We start from the raw sequence: 12,323 nt of genomic DNA on the forward strand, positions 1-12,323 counted from the left end.
CAAGGCATAACTAGCTGAAACGGGCCGGGCCGGGCCGGGCCGTGCCCAAACCTTTCGGGCCCGGGCCGGGTACGGGCCACATTTAGGAAATCCGGGCCGGGCTCGGGCGGACCGGAGCATGGCGTTTTCGGGCCGGGCCGGGCCCGGGCCGGAAAAATCGGCCCGTGCAGTGCTCTAGGTCCGGCTAGCAACCACGGCTATGCAGTGAAGTCGCACTTCGTTTTTGCAGGCGACATGCCTACCGTGTCGCCGATTAACCTGTCTGGCGTGTCGAAGACGGGCGATAAACATTGGCTGTCGATGGCTAGTGTTAATTCAGTTCGCTGCAGCGGCGGCGACGAGAAATAAACAAATTGGCCTAAGCGGCAGCTTCTCCGCAATGCATGGTTGCTAGCGGCGTTGGAAGACAGATGCGCAACTCTGCTACCTAAAGGTAGCATATACAGTGACTCTAGTTTAGCATAAAGTTTAGCATAGAATTACTGTAGATGCTACTTTTAGGTAGCAGAGGTGCGCCAAGGTACGCCATCTTGGGCTCCGACGTCTTGCGGGAAAGCCACCCATCACCCGCGTAGGAGCCACGCTCGCGCGACAGAGTAACATTGTTCACTTAACAGAACACGTTGCGGGGCTAGTTGGTGATACATTCTTATTTAAAAATTGTAGCGCTATATTAGACGAGGACAAGAAGAAAGGTAACATTGTTGGTTTATTTTTTGCTTTCTTTCTATTTTTTTATTATGCTGAGAGCAAAACTCTATTAACAAGCTCAACGCTTACAAGCCTTGATTTTACGCTTACGTCCTAGTATGTAATCATGAAATAACATGCATCGTGTGACGATCACATACACCGGCGATATGAAATATAGCAGAAGTGTGGTTCGTTGAGCTAGTTGGTCACACATTTGCCTCGTCTCCTTTTCCGCTGTTTTTCCCATTTGCAGATATGAAATTATTTTTGCACTTTCGATCGCGATCGAGCTAGTTAGGGACGGAATTTCTCTGTCGCGTTTGGCTCCTTTACGTTAACTGTGGAAGGAAGCCAGCTGTAATCTAGTTTTCAACTGAATAAGGCTCTATAGCGATCGAAAGTGGCCGTGCGACAGCCGTATTATGCGCGCATGCTTACAATCACGGCCCGCGGCAGCGACAGGGCAGGTAAACAGCCCTGTTGCGTGCAACATTCCTTTCGCTCAAGGTTTGAAAGCTGCATTAAATTCACGTAAATACAACTCCCCGTCATAGCGAAAGAGCTGTCGATGCGTCTATCACATGGCCTGTTCATACAATCCACCAAAGAATCCACTTACACGTCTCTCGACACGTCTCTCGACCAGCGGCACTGAAGAAGCGCGGCGAGAATAACAACAATAACAACAGCGCCGATGTCAACCGCGCTTGAGCGGCCGCAATCTACGGAGTGTCGGCGTCGCCTGCGAAGTGTTGGCTTCTCCGCAGCGCAAAGGAGCCACCTATGACCACGTGATGGCGCTCGGCGAATAGCGTTGCTGGAATCACCGAAGGCAGAGCGAGCGGCGTCCGGAAAACAGTGGCGCAACTCTGCTACTTAAAGGTAGCATATACTGTAACTCCAGTTTAGCAAAGAGTTACAGCATATACAGGAACTCTGGTTTAGCACGCGCTCGCGTGGTCTGTAAACTTTTGTGGTTGACTGTGCCTGCACGCGCAAGCGTTTTCTACACTATTTTCCTACAATGGCAGTGAATTGGCCCACCTAAAGTCCCTAGATTTTTAGGCTCACCTATACATTCCATCAGTCATTTTCGGTCCAATCCACCTGGGCGTTGGCGTGACTGACGTCACGGATTTGAGAGTACTTTCTCGCATTTGAACCATTCTGGCGCGGAAGTTCTTGGTTGCTTCTTTGACGCACTGTATAGCTCTTATTCACCGACAGACATGAGCCCTCGCAGACGTAATGTCTGATCCCCCCCCCCCCCCCCCCCCCCCCCCCCAATCTCTCCTTGGGGTTCTTTATGCACGGGCGTCGTTCAAGGGTGTTTTTTTTTTTAACACGAAAGTGTTTTATGCCGGGGTCCACCAAGTACATCCGTCACGGATATGACGTTGATAAAATGGACGCCAACAGGTGAGAAAGAAAAAAACCAAGAAAAAGATACCCCGCTGGGAATCGAACCCACGACGTTGCGGCCGCGACGGCAAGCGCCCGACGCCCTACCGAGTAACCTAACTCGGGAGATGCTAGACACGGCGCGAACGCGCCTTATATCTTTCACACACTCTCTTTCGCGGCGGGCGGAGCGGGGCGGTGCTGCCGTCTGTGAGATGTGAACAGAAGTAATGCTTGACGATCGACACTTACTAGCGCTTACTCCGAGATTGCACGTGATATCGGAGGTCATGGTTAAAGCGTCTCGATACCAGAGGGGTAGACTGGCCGCGCTGGCGTCGCCGAGGCGCCCTTGACGCAGTTACGTTCTTTGCCTTTGGCTTCGTGTTAGCGTGCGTCGGCTCATCGGAGTAGTGCAGTTTCCACGTGCACCAACGGGATTTCTCCGCGGCCGACTGCTTCAATTGCGAGAGCACCGACTAACAAAACTGCTGCAATATGCGTTGCAGAAAGGACGCGATTTCGACGGGCGAATGTCGTGCCTTGGTGGAGCGAGTGCCGCGCCTGCGAGACAGAGGCCAGCGGGACGCACGCGTTTGCGGCTCAGGCTACGAACCTCTACCTCCCGGCCGTGTTGCTGAAACGCAGTGTGTGTTATGTATGCATGTGCACAAGCGTCGGCTACCCATTACTAGAAAGCGCACACCGTGCCGTTTCTCTCCTTAATTGACGACGCTTTGAAGAAGTGCATACCGGGTACCAGTGTTGATTATGAGCTTGTTGATATCATCCTTACGCGGGATTCACGATTCGCTGTGTCCAAATATATATGTTCACACCGTCAGCTACCACAACAGTTTAATCACGATCATGGGCGTTAGTCGTCGCGATAGAGACATGCTGTCAACATGGGTGCATCCACGTCAAACGGTGCTAGAGCTGCCAAACACGAATAAACATTGTACAAGCTCTCATATATCACTAAACAATAAGCACTACTTCTGTGAAGACACGTTTCACTTTCGTGTTATACCGATTCCTATGACGGAGGGATCATCCATGTTTTTTTTTTAATTAGGCCCCGTCGGATTGGGCGGCCGTCGAAGGTAGAAATCCAGCCATCCTAAAGGAAGATTTGCGTGATTTGTCAGGTTAAGATGTTGCCTTGTTCTATATAGCCATGAGCGTGAAACACATACTCTGGACCAACAGAGGGCTCATTGATATATTAACGCGATAGCGTTAAAGAGCTCGTTTCGCAGAAATGCCGGTGTCGGCGTCGTTGGTTATGAGCGAAAATCAGCTTTGTCCGTGAGCTAAAATACGTGATGGATGCAAATAAATAATAAAGAAATTTCAATTCGAGTAGGAATGGAACCCAGGCCTTCTTCGTGGAAAACAGCTGTTCTACCACAGAGTCATGTCATTGCTTGGAACTGCTTCCGAAAAAAAAAACCCTATATGAATGTCATGTAATGCGAGGGGTCTCCATAACGCATGTATAATGTTGCGCCGCAGAAGCATTGAATCGCGCTGTGGCGTGTCTCATAATCATATCGGGGTCTTGGCGCGTAATAGTTGCTTGTATTATGACGGCATTAGTGGGGAAAATGCACGAGCTCGCAAGTTGTGTAAAGGTCTTTCTTCGCTCGTTCTCTGCAGGACGGAATCTTCACATTGAAGATGTTCAACGCATATTTCGGGGACCTACTGCTGCCGATGCTGGCGTTATTCGAAACCTGCTTCGTCGTGCACGGATACGGTGAGTATAAGAAGGCACACATTAACGATGGGTGCAAGAAGGGTGCGTTAATGATGGAGTAACTTATTGAAAACCAGTAAACCAGCCGTGGACCTTGCAGCAAAATTGAATCTCCACGGTGGGCTATGAGGAACCCATGTGGTGAAGAGTTTTGAAATAACCTTGAACAGGTATAGGATTTTTCTACCGCGCAGTGAAAGTAGTGCACCCAAGCATTATGCACTAATCGCCCATCGGAATGCAGCCACGGCGTTTGGGGAATTGAACCTTTGACCTCGTGCACAGCACCACGACGCTCCAACTACTGAGTCACCATCATCATTAGCCTGTCTACGCCCACTGCAGTGCAAAGACCTCTCCCATGTTCCGCCAATCAACCCGGTACTGTGCTTTCTGCTGCCACGTTATACCTACAAACTTCTTAATCTTATCTACTCACCTAATTTTCTGTCTTTCCCTCACGCGTTTGCCATCTCTTGGAATCCAGTCAGTTAGCCTTAATGACCACCGGTTATCCTGCCGACGTGCTACGTGCCCGGCCCATATCCATTTCTTCTTCTTGATTTCAACTATGATATCCTAAACCCCTGTTTGTTCCCTGACCCACTCTGCTCTATTCCTGTCTCTTAAGGTTACACCTATCATCTTCCTTTCCATCGCTCGCTGCGTCGTCCTCAATTTAAGTTGAACCCTCTTTGTAAGTCTCCAGGTTTCTGCTCCGTAGGTAAGTACCGGTAAGATGCAGCTGTTATATACTTTCCTCTTGAGGGATAGTGGTAGACTACCATTCATGATTTGATAATGCTTGCCGAATGAGCCCCATCCCATCCTTATTCTTCTAGTTATTTCACTCTCATGGTTCGGCTCCGCGGTTACTACCTGTCCTAAGTAGACGTACTCCTTTAGAACTTCCAGTGTTTCGCCACCTATCGCAAAGCGCTGTTCTCTGCCAAGATTGTTCCACATTACTTTAGTTTTATGCATATTAATTTTCAGACCTACTCTTCTACTTTCCGTATCCAGTTCAGTAATCATGAGCTGTAATTCGTCTGCCGCGTTACTCATCAATTCAATGTCATCAGCGAATTGCAGGTTACTGAGATACTCTCCATTAAATCTTATCCCTAATTCTTCCCAATCTAGGGCCCTGAAAACCTCCTGTAAACAAGCGGTGAATAGCATTGGAGAGATCGTGTCTCCCTGCCGTACGCCCTTCCTTATTGGGATTCTGTCGCTTTCTTTATGGAGGACTATAGTGGCTGTGGATCCGCTGTAGATTTCTTCCATTATTTTTATATAGGCTTCGTCGATGCCCTGATTCCACAGTGCCTGCATGACTGCTGATGTCTCCACCGAATCAAATGCCTTCTCGTAATCTATGAAAGCTATGTATAGGGTTTGGTTGTATTCCGCGCATTTCTCTATCACCTGATTGATAGTATGAATATGGTGTATTGTTGAGAAGCCTGTACGAAATCCTGCCTGGTCCTTTGGTTGATTGAACTCTAATGTCGTATTAATTCTGTTAGCAATTACTTTTGTAAATAGCTTGTAGACAATGGACAGTAAGCTGATGGGCCTGTAATTTTTCAGGTCCTTGACGTCCCCTTTCTTATGGATCAAGATGATGTTGGCATTCTTCCAAGATTCTGGTATCTTCCCCTTCGAGAGACACTTCGTATACAGGGTGGCCAGTTTTTCTAACGTAATCTCTCCACCATCTTTCAACAGGTCTGATGTTACCTGATCCTCAACAGCGGCTTTGCCTCTTTGCATTCCCTTTAGGGCTTTCTTTACTTCTCCTGTCAATACTGGTGGAATGTCAGATTCCTCTGGGCTACTACTGCTTCTTACGTTATCATCCTGACTGCCTCGGCTGCTGTACAGATCTCTGTAGAACTCTTCCGTTACCTCAACTATTCTATTCATATTGGTTTAATGCATACATCTGATTTTTGCCTATGCACAGTTTTGTCTTCATAGCTTTGAGGCTTCTTTCGTTCTTTAGAGCATGCTCAATTCTCTCCATATTATACTTTCTTATGTCGGCTACTTTACTTTACTTTACTGAGTCACCATGCAATAGCTTTAATAGCGAAAGTTAATGCACGTGAGCGCCTTTACTATCTCTCATTTGCCTGTGGCCAGCTGACTTCGTTGTGTTGTGGAAAAGATAAACAATAATCCCAATATGTGCAGGAAAGGTCACCTGCTAAAGGTCACCTACACTAAAGGTCACCTGGTATATATATATATACATGCTGGCTTAGTGGCTACGGCATTGCTTTGCTATGCACAAAGGCGCGGGTTCGACTCCAGGCCACAGCGGAGACATTTTGAAGGGTGCGAAATTCACTCGTGTACTTGGATTTATGTGCACAATGAGAGAGCTCCAGGTGGTCAACGCTATTCCGGGGTCCCCGCGTGCTTTATAATGATATCGTGGTTTTGGCAAGTAAAACCCTAGTGTAAAGGCGTTTATTGACGGCTGGATTGATGGCGACGATGCACGACAGTCACGACGAAGCGCAGACTCTCACGAGCACGAGGAGCTCTTCGTCTCCGAGAAGAGACGAAGAGGGCGACCCACTAGAAGGCGCTGAAGAGGACGGCCCATTACAACGTTCCAATGCTTCTCTACAATTACCCCGGGTACGAAAAGGGAGCCGTCCGGCGACCTAGCAGCTGGTCACTATGAGCGGGTCATGGTAGGGCTTGAGGCGCTCCACGTTGACAATGTCGCGCCCTCGACGGCTCATGTCGGAAGATGGGTCGATGGGTTCAATCAGGTAGTTGACCGGGGATGTGCATTCGACGACACGGTAGGGGCCTTCGTATTTGGGCAGCAGTTTCGAAGAGAGGCCAGTTGCAGTGGTAGGGACCGAGAGCCACACGAGTGCTCCAGGTAGGAACGTGGGTGCAGAAGTGTTGGTCTCACCGCGGATGCTTTTCTGCCGCTCTTGGTCCTACGTAGTAAAGGTCTTCGCAAGCTCGCGACACTCCTCAGCAAGTCTGGCTGTGGCAGAAATAGGCGCACACTCAGATCGATCCGGCTTGTATGGAAGGATTGTGTCGATTGTGTGCGACGGGTGCCTGCCGTACAATAGGAAAAATGGTGAGAAACCAGTGGTGCTTTGAGGGGCGGTATTGTAGGCGTAGGTGACGAAAGGTAGAATGGAATCCCAATTTGTGTGATCGGCGGCGACATACATCGAGAGCATGTCTCCGAGCGTGCGGTTAAAGCGTTCCGTGAGCCCATTCGTCTGCGGGTGGTAAGCAGTAGTTTTGCGGTGAACAACGTTGCACTCTTTGAGGATGGCTTCGACGACTTCCGACAGGAAGACACGGCCTCGATCGCTGAGCAGCTCCTGGGGTGGACCGTGGCGCAGCATGAACCGGCGGAGCAGAAAGGAGGCTACATCGCGCGCTGTAGCCGCTGGGAGGGCGGCAGTTTCGGCGTATCGCGTAAGGTGGTCTACAGCGACGATGGCCCAGCGGTTACCAGCCGAAGTCAGAGGGAGTGGCCCATACAAATCGATGCCAACGCGCCCAAACGGCCGGTCAGGGCAAGGTAAAGGCTGCAGACCTGCTGGTGACTGGTGCGTTGAAGTTTTGCGGCGCTGACAATCGATACAGGAGCGAACGAACTTCTGCACGTAGCGGTACATGCCTCGCCAAAAGTACCGTTGGCGAATGCGGTGGTATGTTTTCGATACCCCAGAGTGCGCACACTGCGGATCAGCGTGGAACGATTCGCATATTTCAGAACGCAGACTGCGGGGTATTACCAGTAGCCACTGGCGGCCGTCGGCGTTGTAATTGCGTCGGTGGAGGAGGTCGTCGCGAATGGCGAAATGGTGGGCTTGACGACGCAAAGCGCGAGTGGATGGTGTTGCCGAAGGATCAGTGAGCAAGTCTAGCAGTGAAGCGATCCATCGATCCTTGCGCTGTTCGGTAGCGACAGTGTGAACGTCGATGGAACAAACGGCATTGTGAGACATTGAGCTGTGGGTATTGTCGTCAGGCAAGTGGGAGCGCGAGAGTGCGTCGGCGTCAGCATGCTGGCGTCCGTTGCGGTAAAGCACGCGGATATCGTAGTCCTGTAGGCGAAGTGCCCAGCGGGCGAGGCGGCCTGATGGATCCTTCAATGATGACAACCAGCAGAGTGCATGGTGGTCGGTGATGACATCAAATGGGCGACCATACAAATAAGGTCGGAACTTCGTAAGGGCCCAGATGATCGCCAGGCATTCCTTTTCGGTGACGGTGTAATTGGTCTCGGCTTTGGTGAGCGTACGACTTGCATATGCCACGACATATTCAGGGAACCCTGGTTTGCGTTGCGCAAGAACAGCTCCGAGGCCTACACCGCTGGCGTCCGTGTGTACCTCCGTTGGGGCCGTAGGGTCGTAGTGGCGTAGTATGGGAGGAGACGTCAACAAACGACGGAGCTTTGCGAACGCGTCGTCGTATTCGTACGACCACGAATGTAGGGGCCCGTTACTTTCAAGGAGCTTCGTCAGCGGCGATATGATGGTGGCAAAGTTGCGTATGAAACGTCGAAAATAGGAGCACAGTCCTACGAAACTGCGGAGTTCTTTGACGGACGTTTGTTTGGGAAATTCGGCCACGGCCCGAAGCTTGGCCGGATCGGGAAGGATTCCGTCCTTGGACACGACGTAGCCTAGGATTGTCAGCTGCCGTGCTGCAAATCGGCACTTCTTCAGGTTCAGTTGGAGGCCGGCGTTGGTCAAACGCGTCAAAACATGCCGCAGACGTTGAAGATGCATAGAGAAGTCCGGAGCGAAAACGACGACGTCGTCCAAGTAACACAAGCACGTGTGCCATTTCAAGTTGCGCAGAACGGTGTCCATCATGCGCTCGAAGGTCGCCGGCGCATTGCACAGACCAAACGGCATGACGTTGAACTCGTACAAGCCGTCGGGCGTGACAAAGGCTGTCTTCGGTCGAGCGTCATCAGCCATGGGTACTTGCCAGTACCCCGAGCGCAAATCGAGAGATGAAAAGTATTCTGCTCCTTGGAGGCTGTCAATTGCGTCGTCGATTCGCGGCAGCGGATAAACATCCTTGCGAGTGATCTTGTTGAGCCGTTGGTAGTCCACACAGAACCGCACGGAACCGTCCTTCTTCGCGACGAGAACAACGGGAGACGCCCATGGGCTGTCCGAGGGCCGAATAACGTCGCGTCGAAGCATATCGTCCACTTGCTCATTAATTACCCGACGTTCTGTGGGAGACACGCGATATGGACGTTGCCGCAGTGGCGGCTGGGCGCCAGTGTCGATGCGATGCGTAACGGCGGAAGTGCGGCCGAGAGAAGTTTGAGCGACATCGAAAGAAGAGCGAAATTCGTTCAATAGGCCCAGAAGCTGGGAGCGCTGGACCGGTGTAAGATCGTCAGCAATGGAGGAACCAAAGACATCAGCGGGTGATGAACCAGACGTCGAAAGAGCGCCGAGCGTACTGGAACTGCGGCAGTGCATTTCATCTGGTTTGTCCATAACTTGTGCGTCTTCGAGGGGTTCCACGCTGCCGAGACATTCCCCTCGGACCAACGTAACACTGTACGGAGATGGGTTGATAACAAAAATTGACGTACTGCCCTGAGTGACTTGCACGGTCGCGAAAGGCACCAGCATGCCTTTCCTCGCGCAAACACGGTCAGATGGCGAGAGAAGTGCAACGGTGTCGGAGAGACTGGCGCAGTACACTGACACCGCCGTCGACGAGTTTGCAGGCACCTTGGTGTCGTCTTTGACAAGTACCTTGCCCGCAGCCGATGGACTGTCTGCCGGCGCCAATTCAGAGAAGGGGGAGAGCTCTATTTCGGCTGGTGCGCAATGAATGACGGCGTCGTGGCGGGAGAGAAAATCCCATCCTAGGATGACGTCGTGAGAGCAGGCAGGAATTATGATCAATTCGACGGCGTACAGAGCATCCTGAATAATGACGCGAGCTGTGCACACCGTTGTTGGGTGAATACTTTGGGCGCTGGCTGTACGGAGGGAGAGCCCGGAAAGCGGCGTCGTCACTTTTCGCAGTAATCGGCTAAACTTGGCGTCCATGACGGATACGGCGGCTCCAGTGTCGATAAGGGCAGATGCGCGAACACTGTCCACAAATACGTCAATCACGTTCGAGGGGCTTCGCTGAGGGCTTTCGCAGTTCGATAGCGTCGCAGCCCTTGCCTCGTGGACTGCGACGAATAGTTTTCCTGGTCGCGTGAGCCCGAACGTGGCCGCATCGGCGACAGTGAGCGACGTCGTGGAGACGGTGAACGGCGGGTAGATGGTGCGGGGCGGGACGTCGGTGACATAGGCGGCGCTTGGTCATAATAAGGGCTGCTTGATGAGCTGGTCAGGGTTGATGCGACCCGAGGCGGCTGCACGCGATTGCAGTAGCGTGCGACGTGACCGGCGCAACCGCACGCAAAGCAAATGGGGCGGTTGTCGGAAGTGCGCCAGCGGTTCGCGGGTCCCATCCATGTCGCAGAACGGGATGGACGAGGCGGCTGCTGATATGAGTGCATTGTGGGCAGCAGTCGGGGCCTGGGGACGACGTCGACGTATGTAGGCGGCACAGCCGCGTCGAAGGCCTGTGGTCCGACGACGGCTTCGGCGTAACTCCGCGGGCCAGTCACAGGAATCGCTGGGGGCGGCCTGGCTACAGCTTGCGCGTAGCTTAGTGGTGCAGGCACTAGAGGCGGCTGGTGGTATTCGGGAATGACCTCCGCGATTTCTTGCTGAATCGCTCGGCGGAGAGGAGGCAGAAGTGTAGTTGGCGGCTGGTCAACATGCTGCGGTGGAGTGAAAGCCAGTAGAGAGACCTGGCGGGCAATTTCCTCACGCACGAACGACTTGATTTCGGCGAGCAAGGTGGAGTGGTCAGGAATTGCCGACAAGCCTGCGAAATCAGCATCGCGTGATGGCGGTCGACGGGTCATCAAGCGCTGCCGGCGCAGCTCCTCGTAGCTTTGGCACAGGGTAATGACCTCTGCCACTGTGCGAGGGTTTTTGGCCAGCAGCATAGTGAACGCATCGTCGTCGATGCCTTTCAGAACATTCCTGATTCTGTCAGACTCCGACATGCTCGCGTCGGCTTTCTTGCACAGGTCAAGGATGTCCTCGATGTAGCTCGTGAACGATTCCCCTGCCTGCTGAGCTCGTTCACGTAAGCGCTGTTCGGCTTGAAGCTTACGAACGGCAGGGCGGCCAAACACGTTGACGATGGCGGTCTTGAAATCGGACCACGTCGGGAAATCGGATGCATGGTTGTTGTATCACATGCCTGCCACACCCGCGAGGTAGAAAACCAAGTTGGTCAGCTTGCCTGCTTCGTCCCATTTGTTGGGGACGCTCACACGCTCGTAGATCGCGAGCCAGTCCTCGACGTCGGCGCCATCCGCGCCGGTGAAGACAGGAGGGTCGCGGATACGGGGGACACCGGGACAAGCGGTCGGGGCAGGAGGCGGCGTTTGCAGAGCGGCGTCTTGCGGCATGGTAGATGGCACGGTACGGGATCGGAGCTCCAGGGGCATCGAATGGAGACCGAAGTTGTGGTGACGGTACAGCACTCTCCACCACTTTGTAAAGGCGTTTATTGACGGCTGGATTGACGGCGACGATGCACGACAGTCACGACGAAGCGCGGACTCTCACGAGCACGAGGAGCTCTTCGTCTCCGAGAAGAGACGAAGAGGGCGACCCACTAGAAGGCGCTGAAGAGGACGGCCCATTACAACGTTCCAATGCTTCTCTACACTAGAAATAAATTTTAAATTCGTAAGCACTTCTATGCCGACTCAGCAAGAAAACTGTGTGTCGGTCCGTCCCTCTGTCACCCAAGACGAATCGCTATAAGCAAAAAAGTTGCGTAAAACGTATTCTTATGAGATGAGAACACGAAAGTTTTTCTTTTGGCTAAGTTGTTGTTACGGAGGGGGAGGGGGTGCGTTGCTGCAAAGTGGTGTTGCCGAAATGCTACGTCGGTGACCACGTATTGCAGACGGCGCGCTTACACAGTGTGCCCACTATTCCTATGCGCTGTCCTCCTCCCCTTCGAGTCGGTCTTTCCCTCCTGCCGCGGGGATTCTCCGTTCCTACGCTGCGGCTTCAGGTGGTTACTGCAGCAGTTGTTCGCACCGGTGTCAGTTCCTGTAACAGACACCACGTGCCTTCCGGATACTGTCTTTGCGGACGCCAGCCAGGTACAGCCAAGACACGCTTTGGCTTTCATATTCCACATGGGATCTTCTTTGGGAGTTGGCAGAGTGATGCGTAAGGGTAGTGTTTTGCTTATCTTTATAGGAAACTCTATGGTTTCGGCATTCCCTAGAACTTTGTTTTCGGGTGGCATCGGCACGGCGCCTTTCATCTTTCTATAATAGCGGACAACTTTTCTTGGCAATGAAGCGAATGCTACGGACTAAATTGTGCGAAGGCTACCG

At 52.3% G+C, this 12,323-nt stretch overlaps 1 protein-coding gene across 1 annotated transcript in view; it reads left to right on the forward strand.

The window, feature by feature from the left end:
• Positions 1-12,323, forward strand: part of LOC119377604 (sodium- and chloride-dependent glycine transporter 2) — a 46,229-nt gene that overhangs the window by 16,325 nt on the left and 17,581 nt on the right. The window contains exon 5 of the mRNA XM_037646985.2: positions 3,757-3,856. Coding sequence (XP_037502913.2) covers positions 3,757-3,856 — 100 coding nt within the window. The remainder of the gene's footprint in view (positions 1-3,756; positions 3,857-12,323) is intronic.

The sequence above is a fragment of the Rhipicephalus sanguineus genome, unplaced genomic scaffold (assembly GCF_013339695.2).
Source record: "Rhipicephalus sanguineus isolate Rsan-2018 unplaced genomic scaffold, BIME_Rsan_1.4 Seq4984, whole genome shotgun sequence".
In the NCBI taxonomy this organism is placed as follows: domain Eukaryota; kingdom Metazoa; phylum Arthropoda; class Arachnida; order Ixodida; family Ixodidae; genus Rhipicephalus; species Rhipicephalus sanguineus.